The 26,187-nt window shown below is 34.0% G+C and overlaps 1 protein-coding gene across 1 annotated transcript in view; it reads left to right on the top strand.

The window, feature by feature from the left end:
• The window catches only part of MYH10 (myosin heavy chain 10), a 185,257-nt gene that overhangs the window by 94,242 nt on the left and 64,828 nt on the right, over positions 1 to 26,187 (top strand). The window contains 5 exon segments of the mRNA XM_074311912.1: positions 683 to 801; positions 2,108 to 2,260; positions 4,000 to 4,173; positions 8,136 to 8,309; positions 8,593 to 8,707. Of these exon segments, the coding sequence (XP_074168013.1) occupies positions 683 to 801; positions 2,108 to 2,260; positions 4,000 to 4,173; positions 8,136 to 8,309; positions 8,593 to 8,707 (735 nt within the window).

Below are 26,187 nucleotides of genomic sequence, written 5' to 3'. Positions count from 1 at the left end.
ATTTATTCCTCATTAAAACTCATTAGAAGAATATTTATTAAATTATGTAGGATTACTTGAGTCGATCATACCAAAATACTATTTACTTTTTAGGAATGTCTTCCATTTTGTCTCTTTTTCTATATTTTTCCCTCCCATTTCTTTCTTCTTTTTCCTTGCGTATATTTATATCCAACTGTGTGTTTTTCTCTCTTACCTGTTTTTTTTGGGTCTGCAAGTCCAAGTGTGTCGTTCCAGAAACATCCTTTTTAAGCTTAATTCTTAGTAATTGTAGAGGGAAGAGTGGAGAGATGCATATTGATTTTTTTGCTTATATGATTTCTCTATTACATTCTTGACTCATTTACCTTCCCAAGTATTAAGACTCCCCACAAACGTTTTGTTGTCTAACTACATCTGCCTCATTCTGTGCTTGTGAAAACTGATGTTTCTCAAGTATAGGTCTTTACTCCATGTTAAATGATGTTCTAATTGTGCTTGAACTGCCAGAAGTGAGAAGTGTTACTTTGTGATTGTTTCAATGTGATTTATTAAGTGGTTGTGTTTTTTCTTTTTTTAGTCAGTATTGCCTTGTAAAAATGATAAAACTTTTACATAGTTGCCACTGGCATTAGGACTAAATAATAAATGACAAATCAGAGCTCACAATATATTTAAGGATTGAATCTTTTAAAAATTTCAGTTGCACAGAAACTCTGTCATCTCCTGGGGATGAATGTAATGGAATTTACTCGTGCCATCCTTACTCCTCGGATCAAAGTTGGCAGAGATTATGTCCAAAAAGCCCAAACTAAGGAACAAGTAAGTTTAGTAATTTTTTTTTTTTTATCTACTCTTTTTTTTTTTTTTTTTTTTTTTTTTAACTTTTCAAAGTCAAAGTAGACTGAAGCCTAAGAAATTGGTTTCTTTTTGGCTTTCATGATTCCATCAGTATTAAAAAGGGGTGGAAAAACTTGCTCTACAATAAAGATCAGCAACTTTGTCTTAGCACCTGGAACACTATAAGATTAAATGATTTGATATAGGTAGGATTCAAACACAGATCTCTACTATGATACATTCATTGTCTCTTCATTTTATTAGTTGTATTTATTTGCAAAAATTTGGCTGATTTTTCAAGAACCCCCCCTTTTTTTTTTTTGTTTATTTCACCTTAATCAAATAATATTTTATATTCATCAGAGCCTTGTCAATTTAGGCAGGAAAGTAATTTTCAACATTTTTTAAATGGAGAAGTTGACTCAGGGAAATAGATTGCTCAGTGTCATGGAGCTCATAAACACCAAAGCCAATCCATAAGTGTTTTGACCCCCTAGATGTAGGCAGTATTCTTTACAGAAATTGTACAAAAACCTACTCTCTCTTATCCTATGCAGTTTTCTCACATTATGACATGAATTTGCAGGCATATCCTGCAGGCATACAGAATCTTGCTTATATTCTGATGATGTATAAACAATGGTAGAAAGTTAATCTTACCCAGAGTAGTTGGTGCAGCTAACTAAGAAGAGACATTATGAGCCTGGCTCAGCAAAAGGGCAAGGGATCATCCTGAAGAAAAACCAACTAATTCTCTGATTATGTTGGTTTTTATTAATAAAAGCTACAAGGAACTTTGAACTTTTGAATATTCCTACTGACAGGATGTTTTAAGTGCTTTCCTTCAAAGCTTCCTTACTTAGTGGAATGTAGTCATGTCCTCAAACCAGTTGTCAGTTATTCATGTTTTTGGTTATTTGTGATAATTTCCTATATCAATATACAAATTCAAAAGAGGCCTTTAGTCGTAGATTTAATAAGTGCAGCTTGAAGAAACTTGAGAGCTTCTAATCCAGCTACTTTATTTCATAGATGAGGCTTACAGAAAGCCCAGAAAGGTTACAAGATTTGCCCAAGGTCAAAGATGGAATTTGAACACAGGTTCTTTCACTCTAAATTCATCACTTTTTAAAATCACCTGTTTTACCAAACTTCATTTCTTTCTGTGATGAAGCTAAAGATAAAGAGTTTGAGATTTTTTTAAAAATTAATCTCTTCAAATTTTAAATCATTTATTACTGCTCAATTGAAAGTTCTCAGATTAAACACTTTTTATTTTGATTTTCAGGCTGATTTTGCTGTAGAAGCACTGGCAAAAGCTACCTATGAACGTCTTTTTCGCTGGCTTGTTCATCGAATTAATAAAGCCCTGGATAGAACCAAGCGACAAGGAGCATCTTTTATTGGAATTCTGGATATAGCTGGGTTTGAAATTTTTGAGGTATTTCAAAATATTAATTTAAATTATAACTTTTGTTTACTGAATTAAATTAAGTACCTCATTTCATGCTAATATTGAACTTGAACTATTAGAATGCCAGCATCATGCCTGCCCCAATACCTTGGATATGGTAGTTACCCACAAATGTTTCTCATTTTCCTCACTCAAAAACTTGTACATTCTCCTGTCTATCACTATCATTCCATCCCTGTACCTCATCCCATGGTGGAGTGGAAGATCTTCTCTTCTCTTCCCCTGTATGAGGAATAACAGAGAGACCATTTGGCTTTTTCAGTAGGGGGAGTAATAACCATTGAGCCTAGACTATAGGTTGAGGTCAAGTTTTGAAAGTATTTGAAAGAAATTGATATTTTGGGGCAGATAGGTGGCATCCCTGAAGTCAGGAGGACCTGAGTTTAAATCCAGCCTCACACATTTAATACTTCCTAACTGTGTGACCCTGGGCAAGTCAGTTAACCCCCATTGCCTCAGCCAAAAAAAAAAGAGAGAGAGAGAGAGAAAGAAATTGATGTTTTATGGTAGGAGCAATAAGAAGCTACTAGAATTCATTGAGTCAAGGAGTAAGATTTTCATTCAAAGTAAATGTTTTAATAGAAATGTATAAAATGGAAAGGGGAGAGTTTTGAAGAAGAGATATCAATTACAGAAGCTATTTGCTATAGTCTAAATGAGAAGTTATAAGGGCCTGTTAAGGTGACAGAGAGAGGTGTCAGTAGAGAGAAGGAAATGAATGTGAGAAATGTTATGCAAGTAAAAATGATATGGTTGGTAATTAATTAGAAAGACACAGGTGAAAGATAGTGAGAAGTCAAGGATAGTACTGATACTTGCATCTTTTTTAATTTTTGCTGTTTGAATTATAATCTTTGTAATAAATGCTCTTCATTACTTAATATTAACAACTAAGTTAATATAACTTATAATAAGTTACTTAATATAAGTTACTTATATTATAAAATAAGTTACTTAATATTAACAACTAAGTTAACTTGAAAATTTCTTCCTGAATAGTTTGGCTAATTCGCAGCTTGAGCCACAATGGAATTTGTGCCTTGTCTTTTACATAATTGTTCCAACATGGGATTTTTCTGTCTTTTTACCTACTATGATATTTTGATCAGTATGAGGTGATAACTCAGAATGCTTTTTAATTTGTGTTTTTTTTTTCATTAATGTTTTTGATCAGTTTTTCTTATGGATAATTGGTAATAAGTTATATTTCTTTTGAAACCGTTTGGTCATTTATCTTTTGGAATGGTTTCAGTCCTGTGGATTTATCAGTGCCATTTAGATTTGGATTGTCATACTTTATTTGTGATTTGTGATTGATTTAAAATTTTTTCTCCAATCACTATTCCCCCCTCTTCCACAATTCTAGAAGCATTGATTTTATTTATTCAAAAGCCTTTCAATAATGTCTGTCTTTTTTGATTCACATATTCATAAATCATAAATCTGGATGCAGAAAGGAACTTTAGGCCAAGGTCATCTATATGTACTTCCATTTTCTTCTTTTTTTTTTATCAAAGATTTCATAATTTCTTTTATCTTATCATACTAGAAGTTCTTCCCAATTGTGAAAGATGTAAAGTTGTATTCTTCACTTTTTTGTGATTCAACATTGGTCTTAGTTATATGATCTTTTAATCTGCATATTTGTTTTTATTTTTGGAGAATGGCCTTTCAATCCTCATTCTTCTTTCAACACTGATTTATAGTTGAATTCCTTCGAGCAACTCTGCATCAACTATACCAATGAGAAACTACAACAATTGTTCAATCATACCATGTTTGTCCTTGAGCAAGAAGAATACCAGCGAGAAGGCATTGAGTGGAATTTCATTGATTTTGGACTAGATCTGCAGCCCTGTATTGACTTAATAGAACGACCAGTAAGAATGCTCATGTTTATCTACTTTTATATTCATTCACATTCAGGTAGCAGTTAAAGAAGTAGTATGGGAAATAGGATTCTAGACTTAGTCTATATTTATAGTTAGTTTCAGCAGCCTATTAAGATGATAGTTTCTCATAATTTTCCACTATTCTTGGAATGGGGAGACTCAATCTTCAAATCTGATTTCAGATGCTAATTCTCTGTGACCCTGAACATTTAACCTAGTTTTCTTCAGTTCCTCATTTGTAAAATAAACTGGAGACAGAAATAGCAAACCACTCCATTGTCTCTGCCAAGAAAATCCAAATGGGGACACAAAGAATGGGATAGGACTGAAATGACTTATATATTGATTTTTTTTTTTAATGAGTAATTCTTAACAACCCTAGTTTGTCAATTTCACTGCTTCCAGCAAATTATAACAGATTCTTAAAATTTTTTTGTGTGATGGAGTCCTTTCTTATTCTGATATGTTAAATATAGACTCAAAAAAACATTTCTCAGAATATTTTTAAATAATTGAAGAAAATACTAGAAACAAATTTATTCATTCTTGCTCATTTCTTTTCAAGTAGTCAATTTCTATTTGAGAAAAACAGTCCTGGAAGTTCCTAAACAATGTTCTATTTCCTATGGTTGTTTTACAGCTTCTTGTGATAAGACTTTTTGTCATTTCTCTGATTGGTAATTAGCACCTTGGTGCAACATCCTAAACCAAAAAATCCCTATAGAACAAGCTTAGTTAATTAATTAAATCTAATTTTTTCTTAGAATTATGTCCATTGTTATTCATATGTCTGTTGAAGTTGGGAAGGAACCCCAAAAGATTAGTCACAAACCAGTGTAAGATTTAGCAAAGAAACAGAAACAAAGAGACACATTTATCCAGTTGTTCATGTCAGTGGTATGCTAATTTTATGGCCTAGAGGTAGAACCAAGTGGTCTCAAGACTTTGTTGTCACTGACCAAGAGATAGTAATGTTTGTAGGAGTATTCTAAGGCCAGAAGACTTGAAATCATTGACAAACTAATTGTTAGAACAATAATCTCAGGATCACTAATATATCTTCCCTAAAGTCTAAGGGAAGAAATATTTTATTCCTAGCCGGAGGAATTATAATCATTGACAGAATAATAGCATTCTTAGATCAGAGGGCCTCAGGATCATAGATTACAAAGCCAGAAGATTTAGAATCACTGATTTATTGTTAGAACAGAAGCCCTAAGGTCAGGAGACCTTAAAACTATTGCTGTCTCCCTAGAAGTTATCTTGATGAGGTCTAGATAAAGGATACCTAAATAAAATTAGGATCAATTGAGGTCTAGTGGCAGGTTTGGGATACATGGAGTCAAATGGAGCTCCCCTGCAAACCCTTTGGATTTGGTGCAAGGATACAAAGTTAAATGAGGTCTATTGGCGGTGCGAGAGTCCCCTGTAAATGAATTTACAGGCCCAAAAACCTAGATTGATTAAAAAAAAAAAAAATGTTTATTGTAGGATTTGGAAGTAAGGTTAAAGTCTGGTTAGTAAAAGGTATTAGATAGAGGAAGAAATACACCAAAAGTGGCGGACAGAGAGTCTGTGATGCAAAGAATGGTGCTTGCATGTTTCAACTCTCTGCCAAGAGATGATTCCAGCTTGGCTCTTTTATTTGCTTGAAGGGGGGCCTATTGGTGGAGTACCAGGTTGATTCCTTGAGGGCCAGAATCCACCGGGTAGGGGTTGGGAAACCTGAGCAGATCATTAGAATGGGGGCTAGGTATGGCCCAAATTATCTCAGATACTGATCTCTCCCCTTGGAATACAAAAGGGTGGTTTTGACCAGATCTTATAAATCAAAGGCCAGTCCCAAAGGGGGTTGAAGATCAGAAAAGGAATCTTAAAGGGGGCTATGCCCACATCAATATTACATAATGTCCTGTCCTGATCACTTGATTAATTAGAGCCTCTAATGTAATTTTTTTATTTTAATATATTTTTACCTTAAGCCAGAGGTCACTAATGCAGGTTTCTTGATCTTCTTTAAAATTATTACTGTATTGTGATATAATTAGTTTCCTCTGTAATCCTGATTCAGTTAGTGGCAGTACAGAGAGTTGGGGTGTGAGAATCCCCTTTTGGGCGACACAAGTTCAACGTGAAAGAATTCACAAACCTGAAAAATTTGACTGGCAAAGAGGAAATTTTATTGGCACTGAGATAATTGGCAGAGAGATAAAGGTCCTAGCAGAGAAATCCTGGCAGAGAAATAAACAGGTATTAACACTGAGAAAAGGGTCTCTTCACAGCAGGAAGGGGTCCTGGTAAGCAGCTGTGCCACTTAGTACCTCTGCAAAGAAATGTTTAAAATGGTCCTTTAATAGGAAATCTGAGACTGAAGTTTCAATTGAATGAAATTACTGGCCCCAGGCCTAGATTTTCAGTAGAATAAAACCACTTAAATTCAAGCTAAATTGGAGTGGTCCTAGACTAATTTTCAGCTCAATTGAGGATGCTGCTAGTCCCACCAAGATAACAGAATTTAGCCACTTTATTTTGATCGCCTGAGGCGAGCCTTTTCCAGAAGAGAGTTTCTCAAGAGTTCAAGGAGAATTTCTTAAGAATTCACCTATGGCTTCTCCCCCCAAAGTCTGAGGACAGTTTCAGATTCCCCCCATCACTTTATACTTGTCTTTTTTTTAACATGAAAGTTACTACAGCTAGGTCCTGATTAGTGCACACAATGAGTCCCTTGAAGTTGTCACATGCATTCAGATCTGCATTATTGAAAGCTATATTTATGTAAAATTTGACAGTTGTTTCCAGCCCAATGAAAATATGCATAGATTTGAATAATGCAGCCCGTCAAGGAATCATCATAAACTCTAATGGAACCTTGTTATAACTTGAAACATAATGATATTGAAACATAATGATAGTTCAAAGAACTATGATCAAAGATCATGAGATAGTAGATAGAAATCCAGAGCCAGAAAAGCCCAGGTTCTTCATTCAAGCTCTACTTTAATCAGTAAACAAATATTTATTAATTACCTACTGAATATCAGGTAGGAGCACACAAAGTGAGTGAAAATCCCTATTCACAAGAGAGATAGTAATAAGTATGCATACACACATATAATTTATACATACAAAAAACATAAGTATGTAAAATAAAGAGAATTACCTAGGTAATTTTGAAAGATGGTCTCTAAGTTAAGGATAAGTCAGAAAAATTTTATATAAAAGGTGATGTTCAAACTTTATCTTAGAGAAGAAAAGAGATTGAGAAGGAGTTTATTGTAGTTACTGGGGACTGTTAAAACATAGGCTTGGAGGCTGGTCATAGTGTAAGACTCCTGTCAGAGAACAAATAGGGGAACAATTGTGATAAGATAAAGAGTTGATAAGGAGCTTAATTAAAGAGTTGATAAGGAGCTTAATTAAGGATTAGGTAGACGTGTAAGTAGAGATAAGGGGTGGGATGTTAGAAACATTGTGGAATTTGAAAAGATTTGGCCATTGATGGGATTTGCTAAGTGAGGGGTCCGTGATAAGGCCAAGATTACAGACTTGGAGGACTCAAAAGTTTGGTAATGCTTCTGATGTATGCTAGTTCTATGATCCTGGGCAACTCGCTCAATTTCTTAATTTTCTTCACAACTTTCAAAGTCCATGAGTTTTATGATAAAAGGTGTTTGCTCACTGAGATGGAGTTTCTGATATCAATGAAATCACAAGTTAAGTCTAGTCCCCATCCCTATTCCAATAAATCATATGGCAAGTTCATAGAAGTATCTGCTTATTATCCCATTATGTAAATCTCCAGCTCTTAGAGAAACATTTTCTACATACTTAACAGAAAAGTATATTACAAAAGCTATTATTATGAGGAGAACCTCTACAAAACACTAAAGGAATTATTGTATTTAAGATGGATATAAAATTTTGTCATTGAATTTTGCTTCTTTTTTTAGGCTAATCCACCTGGTGTTTTGGCTCTTTTGGATGAGGAATGCTGGTTTCCTAAAGCTACTGACAAAACCTTTGTGGAAAAACTGGTTCAAGAGCAAGGCACACATTCTAAGTTCCAAAAACCCCGACAGCTGAAAGACAAGGCAGATTTTTGTATTATTCATTATGCAGGAAAGGTAAGGACAGTTAAGGACATGTTATAGTTAGATATTCTTAAATTTGTTTTGTATCAAGTATTTTCTTTAGTAAAAAATTAGACCATTTTTTCAGAATACAAAATAGTGAAAATGTGAATGTTCACATTCTAATAGATATTTAAAGAAATGATAATGTAGATTCCATACTGATTAAATTATCCTAGAATTCCATTTAGCCTATTTCTTAGACAAATCTTAAAAGGTTTTAGTTTCTTTTTAAAATATTTTATTTCATTTACTCAGTCCTATTTCTTTTCTACAGGTGGACTATAAGGCTGATGAGTGGCTGATGAAGAACATGGATCCACTGAATGACAATGTAGCTACACTTTTACATCAGTCATCAGACAGATTTGTTGCTGAACTTTGGAAAGATGGTGAGACATGCATAAACTTTTTCCTGTCCATTGTTTAATGATGTAGAATTTGTAATTAATCTAACTGGAATCATTAAAATTTTAATTTATCTCATGATCTTCTTTTATATAATTATAAATAGAAATTGCTTTTCTCCCTAGAGCAGGGCTGCCATTTTAACAGAACTTGTCCAACTTAAAGATAATTCAGCTTAAAAAAATAAATAAAATATTTAGAAAATTGGGCATGTTTGGTTTTCTGGTGAGGGTAAATTGTGGGAAGTGTTACAGGAGAAAATTGGATACTTTAAATAATAGGATTAAGAGCTGAAATGGACCTTAGAAATCTAGTCCAATCTATTCCTATACCCAGAGTCATAGAATACTGCAAAGAGTTATCATCACTTTGTACAGGTACTAATCTACATTGCCACACAAAGACACAAAAGTATTCTCCATTTATATTTAAAAGTCTTTTTCTTCAGATCTGTCCCCTTCCATATTTTTCAGTATTAGAAAATTAATGAGAGACTACCTGAGCACCTGAAGGGTGCAAGAGTGACTGGGTAGAGCAACCTATGAATGCCCTATATTTATATTTGCTCCTCCTATTTTTGGTCCTTGGTCTGCTTTTATTCTAGAAAATGGCTGCTGCAGATTTATTTAGTTTATTTTCAAAACTGAGTGCAGTTGTTTTTGTGATATTGTATGATTAGGCAACTCAACCTAATGTATATAGTTCATGCTCAGAAAAGTACAAGTAAAAAGAAATTGCATATGTTATACCATCCTTTATATTGAAAGCCTGCTATTTACTCCTTTTCATTGTTTCTGAGTTCTCTTCATTTCTATTTGTGATAGAACTCCTGAAACACTCTGTTATCTGCTTTTATTCAGGCCTTTTATTCTATTTCTGACCTGTCCCTAGTTTAGTCTCAGTTCTGCTATTCTGAAAGCACCTCCAAGAGCCCCAGAAATCTTTCCAGGTCCCTTCTCAGAAGCCAAGGAATAAAGAGACAAGAGAAAATAAAACCAAGAGGAAACAAATAGGCACATTTAGCAAATGAAGAAATAAGGGGAAGAAAGTAAAGAGATATGAAAAACCAGTATGGCTGTATGGGTAAGTACTTGCAGCCTAGTGAAACTAATACTTTCAGGAGCTGGTGTCTTTTGGAATGTGTATGTGAAATATGTGAAAAAGGTACTTGTTTATGAGATCGTGGGCCCACGTGGGAATGACAATGACTGTGGAGCAGAGTTAAAGTTCCAAAGAATCAGGGAAGGAACATTGGTTTCTAATAATTAAGCAATTAAAGTAAAAGTTTTGATACTCTTGGGCTTTAAATGAAAATCTGTTGTTACTGAGTAACTCATAGTATTCTCAAAGTGAATTCATTTTGTAAGGCCTAGTGAGAAGTGTAGAGCTCTCTTGCTTTGAACTTAACATCAATTTCATTAGCAGGTGTTATGAAAAGTTATTATCTCCTACTGAAAAATGGCTCTAGGTCTTGGTATGGTCGGGTCTATCTTAGTAGGTGGTAGACAATATACTACAGAAGGAGTGACATTATACTAAGATAATCGTGTTCAGGAGTGGAAGAGTAAACTGATTAGTCACTCATTGAGCAAGGGATATTTGTTACATGACTAGCTGTAAGGCTCTGTGGCCTAGTGAATAAAAATCTGGCCTGGCAGACAAGAACCCTTAGATTTTTGAATCCTGCTTCTGACATATACCATCAATATGTAGGACCCTGGGTAAATCACTCATCTTCTAGACAAGTCTTAAAGACTTAAGTTGCAGAAAAACTGCCACCTTGTGTTCTTAAGAGTATTTTTCTCCTTATACCAAGAATTCACGAGTCCATTTCTCTCCTTCTATATGTATCCTTTTGCAGGACATATAGTTTTGTAAGGTAACACAAATACCTACAATAAACAATAATATAGAATAAGGATAAATGTTTGATAACAGATCAGGGAATGAAAACTGAAATCTGCATTGATCAGGGAGAATCATGAAGCTAATGTTTGATGAATCAAGTTGTAAGGGAATGGTAGGATTTTGAGAGAGAACTGTGGTTTTATTCATTCCAAGCAGAACAGGAATAAAGGTGGGGAATCAGAATGTATGTTTGGATAAATTATTTGTTGGAATGGAAAGACTGGTCCATTTGGAAGGATATAGATACATATATATACATATATATATATATATATATATATATATATATATATATATATATATATATATATATATATATATATATAAAAAACCGCTTTAAAGAATGGGTGAAATGGACATGATGACAGGAGTTTAGTTTGGTTTCCATGGAGTGTATTATGATCTTTAATCACTAGACAGAAGTCACTTGAAATATTGTGATGCCATCTGTGCATAAAAAATATATATATGAAGGACAGAATAAATACAACTTAAGAGACTATCTAATGTATCCAAATAAGGATAGTGACATGGGAATTTCCATAATAATGAGATGGATAAAAGAGATGATGTTGGGATAAAATTGATATGACATAAGAGGTTAGGGTAAAGAGTGAAAGATGTCTGAGATGAGGGATAGGGTGAAAGGTGAGGCCACTGCTAGAGATGGGGAATAAGTACAGTTTGGAGGGAAAATATGTCAAGATTTTCAAATGTTGAGTTGGAAAGTCTAAAGGATATCCTGTAGATAGTTTGGGGATGAAAACTAGGTCAAAGCAAGAAATATCAATTGGGGAACGTAGAGGTGAAAGTGTCAGCCATGGGAGTGATCAAGTTTGCTGAAGGATAGAATGTAAAGAAGGAAGAAAAGAGTATTGAGGACTGAACTTAATGTTCATCTTAATGGATAAGGAAAGAAAGATAGGAAAGAGTTGAAAAGGATAGAAGATTGATTATGGGAATTATTGATCAATTTGATATGTGCCCTTATTAACTTGATGTTACAAAACCTGTAGAATATCCTGAAGGAAGCAGGTATGTGTCTTTACTGAGGGCATGCAAGAAAATTCTGTAGTCTATAAGAGGTGGTCCTACTACTGATGGGTGACTAGTTAGAGGGAATGGACATTTGTTAGAGGAACTGTCTTTTCCCTTCCTCCCACCCTTCTCATTCCCATGTTACCTATAGCTACAGAAAGACAACTCTTCTGACAATTCCCCCAGAATCCATCATTCTCTCTGGACCAGAGGAATTCCTTTGGTCCAGCAAGTTAATAATGTACCCTACATAGATTTTTGGGGGCACAGCCTTTCTACAACTTCCACTTTCATAGATAAGTTACATTGCCAGCATTTAGTCTGATTATAAGAGTTCTGGGGGTACCACTGAAGACTTTCTCATGCTATTGGCTAGAGCCCTCACTAGTATGTTTTTCCCCATCCTCCTACCCCCATCAAGATTATTAGTTGAACATTAAATTGGCCAACCTTAAGTAACTTTTAGAAAGAAGTATTTTAAGTTATATATTAAGGATGATTCCCCCAAAACATCTGTGCTACAGTCTCTCAAAAGTTTGGACAAAGTATGGGAGAATATGAGAGCAAAGCCAGAGTACCTATGGCAAAGGAGTGAATGGCAAAGCTCTTGGTTGCTGGAAGTTTTTTTTTCCTCATCATGAAATGTTCAAGAAATGCCTCTTTGATGAGTCTGTCCTTGGCTTCTGAAGATGTATATATTGTTTCCTGCTAATCAATCTGAGGACACAGTTTAGGGCTCTGATGGGAATATATACTCCAGTTGCTCTCAAAGTCTTTACATACTTAGTCTAAGGTCTTTTGATTAAGAATTGTTCTCATCTAGTTAAAATATCAGAGCTAATAGTAATAAAATAGGATAAAATATTTTTAAGTCCATCTTCCTTGAGAGACATTACATAGACCATTGCACACATTGTAATTCATCAAATTTACAAGATGATTTCCTGATTAAATCTCTCCCTTCTCCATATACACTTGACAAGTTATTAGAGTGTTAAGAGTTAGACCTGGAAAATTTGGGGTTTGGGAAATAAAAGGAGTATACAGAGGGAAAACCTTATGGTGGTCTACAGTGTCACAGGCTACAGAGAAGTAAAGGATGAGAAGAATTTTTTAAAACATCTTTAAAATTTATGATTAGAAATCTGTTGATGACCTTTGAGTAAATTAATTTTTGTAGAATGGTGGAAATACTAAGAATTTAATTAAGTCTTCTGTGATGTGTAATAAGCAGTAAGCATACAATAAACAAAAATATGTTCTATTCTCATAATTTGATGGGAGAAATAACATGCAAAAATTATAGATTGGATAGATATATATATTATAAATGGAAAGTAATTGCCTAGAGAAGTCTTTAATAGGAGAACTGAGATTTTCTGAAAAAGTGATTTGAACTAAGTCCTGAATTCAGAAGGCATACATGAGAAAGTAGAATATTCCAAATATGGAGAGAAAACCAGTAAAAAATGAAAGAATAACAAGAAGATCCACATCACTGTTTTTGTAAAGACTGTGGAGGAGGGTAAAATAAAATATAAGGAGATTGGAAAAGTAGGCCTTAAATGATGAAAAGGCCTTAAAAGCCAAATGAAGATTTTACATTTGATCCTAGAAGTGGAGAGGAGCTACTGGGTTTATTGTATTGAAGGGGGAGCATAGTCAAGATTTTCATTTTAGGAGAGTCACTTTGTCAAGCAAAGTTGAGGATGGATTGGAATAGGGAGACACTTGAAGCAGGGAAATCTATCAGAAGACCCTTACAGTAGTCTAGGTTTGAGATTATGAGGATCTGTGCCAGTGTCAGATATATAGAGAGAATGAAATGAGAAATTTGAGACATTTTGAAAAAAAATAAAAGCATTTTGTTAAGGTAGAAAAACACGACCTGGCAGTAGATTGGACAGATGAGCTGAATGCAAATGAAGAATCTGAAATGATGCTAGTACCTTTGACAATAAAGGGAGAATTTTTTAGTAGAAAGATAGAGTTCTGTTTCGCACATTCAGAATACAAGATATGAGGAGAGAATAGTTAGTGAGGACATTAATTTATTCAACATGGGTAACTTTACTGAGAAGTCTGAAGTTGTAGGGAAGGTGAAATACAGGGTAATATATCCCTCTTTTTAGGCAGAGAGAAGCTAGTAAAAATTAAAGATATATGAGAACTAGAGGTTTGCAATTTGACTCATACTTTCTGAAAGGAAGGTAGACACACTGGAATGGAAAAGGAAAAACTTACCACTTCTGAGACAGGAAAGAAAGGAGAAAAATTTTGAAGGATTAAGGGAGTTTCTAATCTTGTGAAATATGAGGCTATCACATTGCTGGAAGCATGTGAATTAGCATTGAGATTAGAGAATTGAAGGAGGAAATATTTTAGCTCCTTGGTAATTAATTAGAGAAATTTAAGACAAGGTTTTGAGAACATAGAATTTTAGAATTTAACATCTTAGAGGTAATAAAATTTCTTTTAAGGTTAAATGTTTTTAGTTTAAACATAGACTAGAATTTAGGGTTTATTTTGAAAAATGCAATATTCAGTTCAAATATATGCCAATATCTTCTGGGTGGATGATATTCAGAAACATTTGTTGTTGATCAGATGGCATAGAGAAGTCTTTTGGAATAGTCACAATTTGCAGATTGTTTATTGATGAATGTTTTTGATTTAAATTTAACCAAAAAACCACAATTTTATGCTTTGTATATTTTCATTAAAATAGAGTTAATGAGCTTACTTAAAAACCAATAACTTTGCCTTCTTAATATCATCAAACATTTATTGAATTAATATGATTTTATAGGCAGTTGCTATAATTATTTCCTGAGTTTGATAGGACATGGAAGATTTAATTTTTTCTTCCTCAGCCTAACGATGATCTTTAATAATTTTCCTCTTTTCCCCTCCCCACAAGGCCTCCTTCTCCTTCTCCTTCTCCCTCTCCCCCCCAAAAATGGTGATTGTTTTTGATAGTGATGGTGAGTTTTAAGATGTGACAACCACTTTTTAGTCAAGGTAGAGTGAAGAATAATGATTCTTCGAATTGAGAACCGTTAAAGAAGGTTTAAATATTATTTGGTAAGGATGCTTGGTATTCTTGATAATAATCTATCTTTTAATTCTCCTAATGACATATAGGGTTCTATAGCTAGAAGGAACCTTAAAGATACTTTGTTCTTTTATTTTTGCAGAAGATGGGATAAAAAGGAAGATATATGAACCATTATCAATGGGAATGGAAAGAAATTAAGATATGTGAGAAGAGATTCAAGTGGAAATTAGTCCTATTGATGCCTTAAAAATTTACTAAATATGCTATGTAGATAACAGTTTTTTTCCTGAAAAGGAAAATAGACATTTGAAATTATTGGCAATATCAGATTGTAATTTAGAGAATCTAGATTCTATTCTTGATTCTGCTATTAAAGTACATTTTTCAATGAATACAAAAAGATCATAAGAGCAGAGACATCATTTTATATTTTATCAGAGGGGCTATTTTAGGTTCATCAAAAATTTTCAGATTTATTCTGTAAATACTTACTGAGCATTTATTCTGAACTGGTTTTTAAGATCCTGGGGGGAATACAAAAAAATGTGACAAGATCACTGCTTCTAGGATCTTACACTGGAATTTGTAAATTATTATGCTCTTATGTGTAAAACTTGAGGCTAATCTTGCCTCTCAAATTCTCAGGCCTCCATCCTGTTTCTCCTTTCTATGCTCTCACCAACTTTTGATGTCTTCCACTGACAGTGTCAAGGCTTTAAGCAGAAGTAGTTTCAGAGCATTGACTAAGGCACAATTTTAGGCATCAATATCTATGGTCAAAAAAAGAGCAGGAAGAAGCTGACTTTGACCATAGGAATCAAGGGACTCTGAATTGCAAGTGGTGGTGATGGTTGTAACAGTGCCAAATTTGGTTTATATGCAGTTGAAGTCTGAGATTTGGAACTTAAAACATTAAAAAAAAAAATCCCTAAAAAACAATTTTTAGGGACAGTTTTTTAAATGACTAACTCAACCACAGGGAAGAAAGAGGTGGGTTGGGATAAACAAAAAAAATTTTGTAGACAAATAAAACTAGCAAATTATATAAATTCTCTTTTTGTACCACACTTACATGTGAAAAAGGTAAGTTATCTCTAAAGAAAACTTAATTACCAAATGATATGTTAACATTTAGTATAAAGCAATTAAGTTAGTTTTAAACTCTTTTAGTTTCATTTGAAACAAATTATATGCAGATTTTTCTGAAAGTCAAACAAGAAATAATATTCATTGGTGGCAGCCCTGCCCTAGTGACATTATGTCCCTTTCCTATATGTATTTTCATAAACACACACAATTTTGAGGATTCCTTTTTGAACATAGATTTCTTTTCATAAACTGAAATTTTATCCCTTAACCCAAATCATTATCCTTTAAGGATCTTATAACAAGAAATTTTTCATTATAGATGTTTGATAGTGTATTGTGAATTATGAGACTTTTTCGTGAATAATTATGCGATTGGTAGCTATTTGAAAATTATTCAGCTTCTTTGGAAAATTCATATATACTGCTTTGTAGATTTTTAATAATATGGTACAAAAGCATTTTCTTTGAATTTCTGTTATAATTGTCTGCATGCCATTATCACCATTATTTACAGATTTCCCTTCAAAATAGCAAAAGCAACCCATTTATTAGTATATTTAGATATGAAATAAGCTGATTTTTACATTCATTTTAGTTCCTTAAATTGCTATAACTTTATCTCATTTGAAAGCATATAGTGTTTAAATAGTCTTATACTCAAATAATTCTAACAGTTCCATACCATTCACTTATAAGGGGATGAACACTTAATAAAGTTGACAAATACTGATCATAAATATGATATATGTACAGAATCTGGAATCAACTTTCTTCCCCCTTATTATCCTTTCCAGTAAATTTAGCCATCCTCAGATTTATTAAGGAGGCCATAATGAAGAAAAGTGAAAAGAAAGCTGGCCTTGAAACCAGGAAAAAATTGGGTTCAGGCTCTGCCTCTTGACATACTGCTTGTGTGACTCTGGGCAAGTCATTTAACCTCTCAATGCTCTAGGCAACTCTTTAAGACTATGGAGCTGCAGAGAAGATTCTGACCTAAATTGGTAGAGGAAGCTTCCTTACCCAAGAGTTCCCTCTATCAAGGACATCACAGTTCCTATCTCTGTCTTAGATTCATCAAATTTAATTATTCTATAAAGAAACCCATACAAAAATCTGTAGAGAGGGGGGGTGTGTGTGTGTGTGTGTGTGTGTGTGTGTGTGTGTGTGTGTGTGTGTGTGTAAATACACACACTCACATATTTGCATGGAATCTGTTATGGCCTAGTTATTTTTGTAGCCCAGTTTCAAAGTTTACTTGTGATTTCAAATGTTCTGCGTACTAACAAAAGTGTTTTATGTATCTGCTCTTCTGTCCTTCTGTTTTTTGCTGTTTCTCTGCCTTAGAGATTCAGAATATTCAGAGAGCTTCTTTCTATGACAATATTTCTGGTCTTCATGATGTACCAGGTGAATGTATAAAAACTGTAGGTCTTCTCAAAGCCAAAGGATTGTATGCCCACAGGAAGACCTTTTTTTTTTTTTTTTTTTTTTTCTCTCCTTTTTTGGGGAGGGTGGGGAAAAATGAAGGGTGGGAGAGGGAGGAGGAATGAATGGTTGGTTTTTGGTTGGGGAAGGTTTGGTTATTTTTGCTCATAGATTTGCATGATTCTTTCATTTCATGCTCTATTATACTGCCTCAAAGCAACTGTTTTGAGTGCCTACCAATTCAACTGCTACTGCCGACATTTTGCTTATTATTTTATACACAGCTGTTACAGTCCTGCAAATTAAAAGGTATGTGATTACCTTTTTGAATAGTGCCATTTTGATACATACTTTCCAGATAATATTGATATTAGATAAGTATTTGGTATATCATTTGCCTTTGAGCTAATTTTAAAATGCAGTGCTGAGGAATTTTAATAATTTAAACAATAAAATACAGTGGACATGTAGTTGTTCCAGATTTTTGCAGCTCACCATTATATTGTAACAATATATTTGTAATATTTAGCCAAGCTTCTGGGTCAAGAAGACTTGAATTTAAGTCTTTTCCATTGTCTTTCATAACATATACTGACTATATGGTTGTTTAACTGGGAAAGTCACTTAACTACTCATTAACCCAAGAATGTAACTTTCTGTTGTACCAATCTGCATTAGTAATGGGGAGTTGAGAATTCTTTAAAGTTGTAATTACATAAGGCTGGTTAAAAAGGCAAAAAACTCTATTTGGCTTCTCTTAAACCACTTGGAAATACTAAAACTGGTTCTATGTTGGGGCTACCAAACTAAATGGAACTATTTGAATTTTTAGGTTTATGTTGGATTCAGAATTAAGACCTTTTAATCTTTGCTTCTCTGTATCACAGCCTGATCAAGATTAGTGACATCAGGTTACTTAGAATCATAGTTCATATTTCTATAAGTGTCTAACATATTTTTGTTGAAATTTGCAGTCTTGATATATAGTTCGTGTAGTTATTATTTATCTCCTTTGAGTTATTGGATATAATTGAAAAAGCTAACCAAGTAGGAAAACATTATTGAGTTTTTGGAATGACTAGATTAAAATTTCTCAAATGACTAAAAACATCTCAGGTCTTTAAAAAAAGATCAACTTATTTTACCAAATATAATTTTTGGTGATTAAAACCACCATTTTTCCTTGTTAATGTCAGGTTCCCATGTCTGATAGCTCTTCCTTTCCACACTCTTCAAGAGAAAGTGGGCATTGGGTGTGAAAACAAGGAATTTGCCAGAAGAACTATAGTAATTCTTCTTTAGAAGAAGGGACAACTCCAAAGAACCAAAGAATACTGATCCCAGAAAGTAGTAGAAATTATGTAATTGAGTAAAAACCTTGGAAATTGGAAATTAGTCTGCTTGTGATAGCAATGTGTTTCTTAAATTTTTTTTTTACTCTTAAATTCATTTATCTTACTTAGAAGCTTCTGACTTCTGAATTTATTTTTTTAAGGAAGCAGTAATATTTAAAGGGCTTGTCTTGGTGAAAGTGACTGTGGGCAAGTCCTTTCAATCAGGCAACAAGTATTAAGTGCCAGTCACTGTGCTAGAAATTGAAGATTCAAATACAAAGAACTAAATAATTCCTACCCAAAAGGAGATTACTTTTTAATAAGACTAACATCCTCTAAGATTCTAAGTTGCCAATCCACAATCCAGGGAATTTTCTTATCAAAAGTTTTTATAACAATACATTGTCTCTTCCCCTAAATCTCTCCACTTAACCTTCCCTACTACTATTCAGGCCAACACCAACCATTCTCTCAGTCCCTTGGGTTCACAACATAGGAGTCATTCTAAGCTCTTCATCCTTTCACATATCCAAATTGTTTCCAAGGCCTGTCGATTTCATCTCTTCAACATCTGAAATGTGTTGTCGTCTTGTCTCTGAAATATGTCATTGTCGTCTTCTTTGACACTGCCATCATTCTATTGGAGATCCTGTTGGTCAGGCTAACTACTTCAATTCAGTTCATCCTCCCATTTAGCCAATAAAGGGATTTCCTTAAAGCACACGTCTATGTCATTGCTTTGCTCCCAAACCCTGCCCCTACACACACACACACACACACACACACACACACACACACACACACAACCTCTCAAATACTCAATTCCATTGACTCCCTCTTGCCTCCGGAGTTAACTAAAAAACTCACCTGGCAGTCACAACCTTTTGTAACATAGCCCTCTGTTCTGTTTCCAGTATCCCTTATTCCCCATTACATAACTTTTCAGCCTAGTAACATTGGCCTTCTTGTTTACCATGAACAAGACACTCCATTTCTTAACTCTGGGTATTTTCTCTGGCTCTTTTTTTATGTCTAGGATACTTTCTCTTTTCATTTCTACTTGGACTTCTTTTAAGTCTAACTAAAAATCCCATCTTCTACAGGCAGTTTCTGTCCTGGTCTCTCTCCTTTTGTATCTCCAGAACTTAGCACAATGCCTGGCACATATTGTTGTTATGTAGTCATTTAATTTGGATCCAACTCTTTTGTGACCCTCATTTGGAGTTTTCATAACAAAAGATACTGGAAAGGAAACTGAAGCAACAGGGTTAAGTGACTTGTCTAGGATTACATAGCTACTAAGTGTCTAAGGCTAGAATTGAACTCAAGACTTCCTGACCTGGTACTCTATTCTCTGTGCCATCTAGCTTCCCTGCCACATAGCAGGGCTTAAATGTTTAATGCCTGACAGTGAAACCATAGGTTGGAAGACACACACACACACACACACACACACACACACACACACACACACACACACACACACTGCCTCCAGAATAATAATAATACTATTAATTTTCTCTGATTTCTCCAATTACTGCCCTGTTTTGGAAGCCAAAATTGTTTCTCCATAATTGAAATTGGCTCAATGTTAATACAACTATTCTTTGGGAATCACAATTCAGGTACTAGATTCAAAATCAAATCAAAATCAAAAGAATGATGTTAAAGTCACTATATACAGTATTGTAGACCCCAGCAGAGATACAAAGCCTTACAAAAGAAGTATTAGTACTTAGAGAAGTATATTTTTAAAGTGTTGTGTGATATCTGGGGGAAAAGGGCAAAGTCAAGAAAAACATCATGAAGGGGGTGGCATTTGAGTTTTGACTTTAATGAGAAGGAATGCAGTCAATAAAGGTTAGCAGTGAATATCAGGAAATGAGAAAGAAGTCTGGGTATAGTGTCATTTGGATGGGTCAATCAAATGTGTGAAATGCGGAATGAGGAAAAAAAAGTTTAGTTGTACCACATTGTCTGGAACCTTGCATGTCGAACAAATGCGTTTGACATTTGCAGAGTAGCTAGAATGATTTTGGAGCAGACTCATGCATGGAGTGGGTATGATGGAGAGGAGGGACAAATGGAGTAAAGCAGGAAAACCATTGCAACATCTTAGGCACATAGTAAAGAAGACTTAAACTAGGCTAATTGTAAAAGGATGAAAATAAGAAACTGGAGATGTTGGTAGAATTTATAGGTCTTGTTTGCCTATGATATTTCAGAGGGAAGGAGCGGAGAATTGTGATTCCAATGAAAGGTTATGCCACTGATAAATAGGAAAAAATCCAAAAAGGGTTAGCCAAAAAGATAAATCTTTTGGATATATTGTTTGAAGGCAGAAGAGATATTTTTAGGCAGGTAGAAATTTGGGTCTTGGAACTCATTGGAAAGTTCACAACTAGATTTTTTTCCCCCTGAGGCAATTGGGATTAAGTGACTTGGAACTAGGAAGTGTTAAGTGTCTTAAGGTGAGATTTGACTTAAGGTCCTTTTGACTTAAGGGCTGGTACTCTATCCTCTGAGCCACCTAGCTGCCCCTAGAATTTTTTTCCCCAGCAATTAGTATATAGGTAGTAGTTGAGTCATCGGAATTAATGTAATGGTTAAAGGGAAAAAAATATTAGAAAGGGAAGAAAAGAATAAGTAACAACTTCCTAGTTGTGTAACCCTGGGCAAGTCACTTAACCCCAGCCTCAGACAAAATAAATAAATAAATAAAGCAAGGGTGAGGAATCATTTGCATAATCAACCACAGGCAATGATGAACTGAAAGCTAGGTAGAAAAACTTCCCTCCCACTGCTTGAATTCTATAAGTTGATAATTTTGTATGGCCTACAAATGATATTATAAATATCCAAATGACATTTGAAAAAATATTCCCTATCCCTGCTTTAATGGCAAGGCAGAAGATGAGCCACAATTAAGTAGTAGTAGCAGACATAGGAAGATAACTGAGAGAATGTTGTGTTTCTGAAGCTAAGGATGGAAAGAGTATAATGAGGGTGCTTCATAGTAAAGGAAAACTGAAAGATGGTACTCTTGAAATAGGGCAGAAGGATCAATTCACAAAGTTTTTTTTTTAATATCATGGAAGACTTTTACAAGTTTATAGGAGATAGGAAAGAATAAATAGGGAGTGACTGAAGATACACAAGAGAGAACTCGTTGATAAGAAAGTAAAGAGGTGAGAATTAGATTAAAGATAAAGGTTCAGAATTATTGACCTTAGTAAGGTTATCACTTTTGTGATAATAGGGAAAGAATAGAAGTGGGGAAGAGACAGACAGAGAGTGATAAAATATTTTTTAAAAATTTAAATCAGTTAACTTTGTTCAATTAGTTTAAAAAAAAATGTACTCTTCTCTCCTTCCCCCCCCCCCCCCAATGGAGGAGTGGGGATGGGGTGGGGAATCCTGTTACAAATTTGAACAAAATATTCTCTCATTTATCATGTGCGGAAGGAGTTGTCTCAACTATGTGAGGAGCAGTCCTCTAGAATCATGGCTGATGATTGCATTAAACAGAGTTCATAATTCTTTCAAAATTGATTTTCTTTACAATATTGATGAAAAAATCATTCTGGTTCTACTCACTTCACTCTGCATCAGCTCATCTCAAGTCTTCCAAGATTTCTCTGCAATTGTTCTTTTCATCCTTTCTTAAAGCACAATAGTATTGTCATATTCATGTACAGCCATTATCCAATTAATCCGCATCAACTCAATTAACAATCCTTTGCTTCCACCAAGGGAAAAAAAAGTAGATGTGAAATTTTGAGGAACAGGGATTATAAGATGTCAGTCTCATCAAAGTGGAAAATTCTGAATCGACTGTGAATATGGAAACTAGATGCATTTTGGCAGCTTGAGCAAAGGGGAAAATTTAGAATTTTAATTAAATTTAATTAAAATTGCTGTAGAGAACATAATGTTTTAAAATAGATTCCTGCATTTGACAGACTAGGTGCCCTTAGACTCATGAGGATTCTGTAATTCGAAGAACCATTAATGTATTTGATCAAACAGACCTTGGGACTATTTGTGGGGGAGCTTTCTTGTTTATAGGTTTCTAAATAAGAGGACAGAATTATTACTTTGGCATTTAGCAAAGTTGTTTTTATCGATGAAACCAGATCACTTAGCTGAAAATTTTCTCTTCTAGATTACCATAATTATAAAATCCTGGACTTTCTTTAGTTCTCATCCTTGTTGATATTTCTGCTACATTTGACACTGTTGAGGATCTTCCTCTCTTAAATACTCTTCTCTAGGTTTTCATGACACAGCTCTCTGCTTTCTGTTTGATAAATCTTCATTTTCCTTTACCAGATCATCATCTGTATAACACACAGCCTGGAACTGCCCTGGGGCTTCTTCTGTTTTCTCTGTATGCTTTCTTATTTAGTTTTTCATATCTGCTACTGTGCAAGTTTTATCTCTATGCAGATGATTCCCAGATCCATATTCATTTTTTCTGAGTGTTAGTCCTGCATCATCAACAGCCTTTTGGACATCTCCAAAATATCTTTCATGAGTCCCATTCTTTTCCACTCATACAACCAACTCATTAGGTCAAGGCCTTGTTGCTTCTTATCTGAACCTCTGGAATAAGTTCAAATAAGATCAACTATTTGATCTTGAACAAGATCAGATAAGATCTGTTGAAATGAATTTATATTTGAAGACTTCAAATCTATCCCCATTTTAATATGTCTTCAATATAGCTAGTAAGGGATTTGTCTAGAGCAAAAGTATGAATATGTTACTTCCTAAACTCATTGGATCTCTAATATCTCTGTGGTTAAAAGTACAAACTCCTCTGATATTTAAAGTTCTCCAGTCCCTCTCTCCTTACTATTTCTCTAGTCTTCTCACATCTCTCTCTCCTCTATGTACCCTGCAGTCAGTAATTATTCATAAAGAACCTATTACTATGTATTAGAACCCTGTTAAGCATTAGAGATTGAAAGAAAGGCAAAAGAGTCTCTGATTTCAGGGAGGAGACAGCATGCAAAGAACATTGTACAAGTAATAACCAACACAAAGAAGTCACTGGCACTGTGGGAATCAGGAAAAGCTTCCTAGAGAAGGTAGATAAACATTTCAGTATGGTCCTGTGGCAGCTTTGTTTTTTGTACATGCTTTTGTGTGTGTGTGTGTGTGTGTGTGTGTGTGTGTTCTTGCCTCCTTTACAATATAATCTAACAATTAATATAAATTAATATAAAATCTAAAATACAATCTTTAAAAAAAGCAAGGGGGGGGCTGTCTATACTTTTATTGTTGTATGCCCAGCGTCTAACTTGGTACCCAGAATAAAGTAAATACCAAAAAATGTTGACCAATTGATTAGAAAGTACTTTTCAGCTAGCATCATGCCATATACGCAGATTTTAGAGAAATTGTTTCTGCCATGCCCTATAAGTTTAGTACTATGCTATTTCAGATATGATATGATTATGTTTCTATGTAAATATTTTTATTAAGCCATATACTTTTAGATTATGTACCTCCAAAAACAAACCTTTTCAAGTGTGACATCATATCCTTCATCTATTATATTCATAAAGGCTCTATTACCAAATAGAAGTATTTATGATTGATATATTATTTAATTTACTAATAGCATTATCATATATTTATTCTTTTAATTGATATATTATCCATTATTATGTACAAAATATAAAGAGTTAGAAAGTCTACAGCAGTATTATTGGTCTGAATTTCCTTGTGGCACCTAGTCTATTTAATTTCTACATTTAATAGAAATAGAAGGATTAAAAGAGTTGGAAAACCTTCTTAATCTGACTTGGAGAACAGAAAATCATCCTGTTTCCTATCAGACTGAAATCATTTAATAGTCATTTAATATAATAAGTTCTTGTTGTAATGGTGGTGGCATCATTAGTAATGGAATAATTCTGCTTTTTTCTGTCATATGTTAACATAGGTTACCCTAAGAAGTAATCTCAAGCTTTCTTTGTTCTTTTTCTTTTGAACAGTTTTTAAAACCTTTTTTTTTTTTTTTTTTTTTTGGTATTTTGTCTTCCCAATGCTATTCTTAATATTGCCACATTGCCACTTTAGGATTAGGCAGTTTCTTGTTTGTCTTTGTGTTCTTCCTTCTCTCTGCACATATAATACATTTCTTTAGAAATTTCACTTAACTCACAGTGATATCCAAAATTATGACTAATCTTTTATAGAAGTAAGCCATGTATCCCTGTAAGTAGGTTGGTTTTTAAAATTTTTCAAACTTGGTCATAGATCTTACATGTTTTACCCTTCATAGGATTATTTATCTGGAACTGGAAGGGACCTTAGACCATCCAACCTAGGCTTTTCATTTTATATACGGGAAAATTGAGGCCCAGAAGTATTCAATGACTTTTCAAGTATGTATAGGTAAACCTCAGTCCTTTGACTTCAGAACAAGTGCTTTTCTACTGTATCAATATGCTTCAACCTCCTCTCTGGATATCCTTTGTGTATTTTGCCATCATATTTTTTCTTTTAAAATTATTTTGATCAGTTCTACTCTTCTCCTTTTTAAAGCTTGAAATTCTGCTCTTTCATTGAATGATCATTTTTTTCCTTGAAGTATTGTGTTTAATTTTGCTGGGTAGGTAAAACTTGAGGCTAATCTTGTCTCTCAATAAATATTGGGGAACAAATTAAATATTAGGGATAGGGAATCAGAATTACACAAGACTTAGCAGCTGCAACATTAAAGGACAGGAAGCCATAGAATATGATGTTCTGGAAGGCAAAGGAGCTAGTTTTATTTGTCTACAAAAATTTTTTGTTTATCCCAACCTACCTCTTTCTTCCCTGTGGTTGAGTAAGTCATTTAAAAAACTGTCCCTAAAAATTGCTTTTTAGGTTTTTTGTTTTGTTTTGTTTTGTTTTTTTTAGTGTTTTAACTTCAAGGTTTTCTTCATCCTTCAAAATCTATCCAAATCTCAGACTTCAACTGCATATAAGCCAAATTTGGCACTGCTACAACCATCACCACTACTTGCAATTTAGAGTCCCTTGATTCCTGTGGTCAAAGTCCTTCTCTTTTTTTGAAGAGTAGAAGAGTTCAGGGGCTGGGGGGGGGAGGGGAGCAAGGAATTAGTCCAGAAGAGGAGGTGCACTACAATGATAGAAGATATCCTCAGGTATTTTTGATGTCTGTCAGATCTAAGATTTATTAAGATGATTATAATAAGACATAATTCTCTTTTAAGTTCCTGAGTGCAGAATTAGGTTAAAGGAGTAAAAATTGTGAACAAGCCAATTTAGATTAGATGCAATTAAAAAAAACCTCCTAATAATTGGAGCAGGTATGACGTAGAGATTTTTATTAAGATACAGATTGAACTGTAGCCTGCTCCTATGATATTCTACAGATTGCTTAAAATAAGCTAGTTGTCAGAAATAGAATTGAACAGGACATTAATGATATTATGTAAATAGATGCCTCTATCAAAGGGATTCACAAGAAAATTATATCAAAAATTCAAATAACTTTTATTGTCCTCATTCTTTATAAACTATTTTCCCAAATGAAATAGATAACTTGCTGACCTCCTTTTTATGAAGTAGAAAGCATGTCATACTGCTT

This window comes from Sminthopsis crassicaudata, chromosome 4, assembly GCF_048593235.1.
Source record: "Sminthopsis crassicaudata isolate SCR6 chromosome 4, ASM4859323v1, whole genome shotgun sequence".
NCBI lineage: Eukaryota > Metazoa > Chordata > Mammalia > Dasyuromorphia > Dasyuridae > Sminthopsis > Sminthopsis crassicaudata.
Note: the sequence above shows the minus strand (reverse complement) of the source record. Positions and strands in the feature narration are given on the sequence as shown.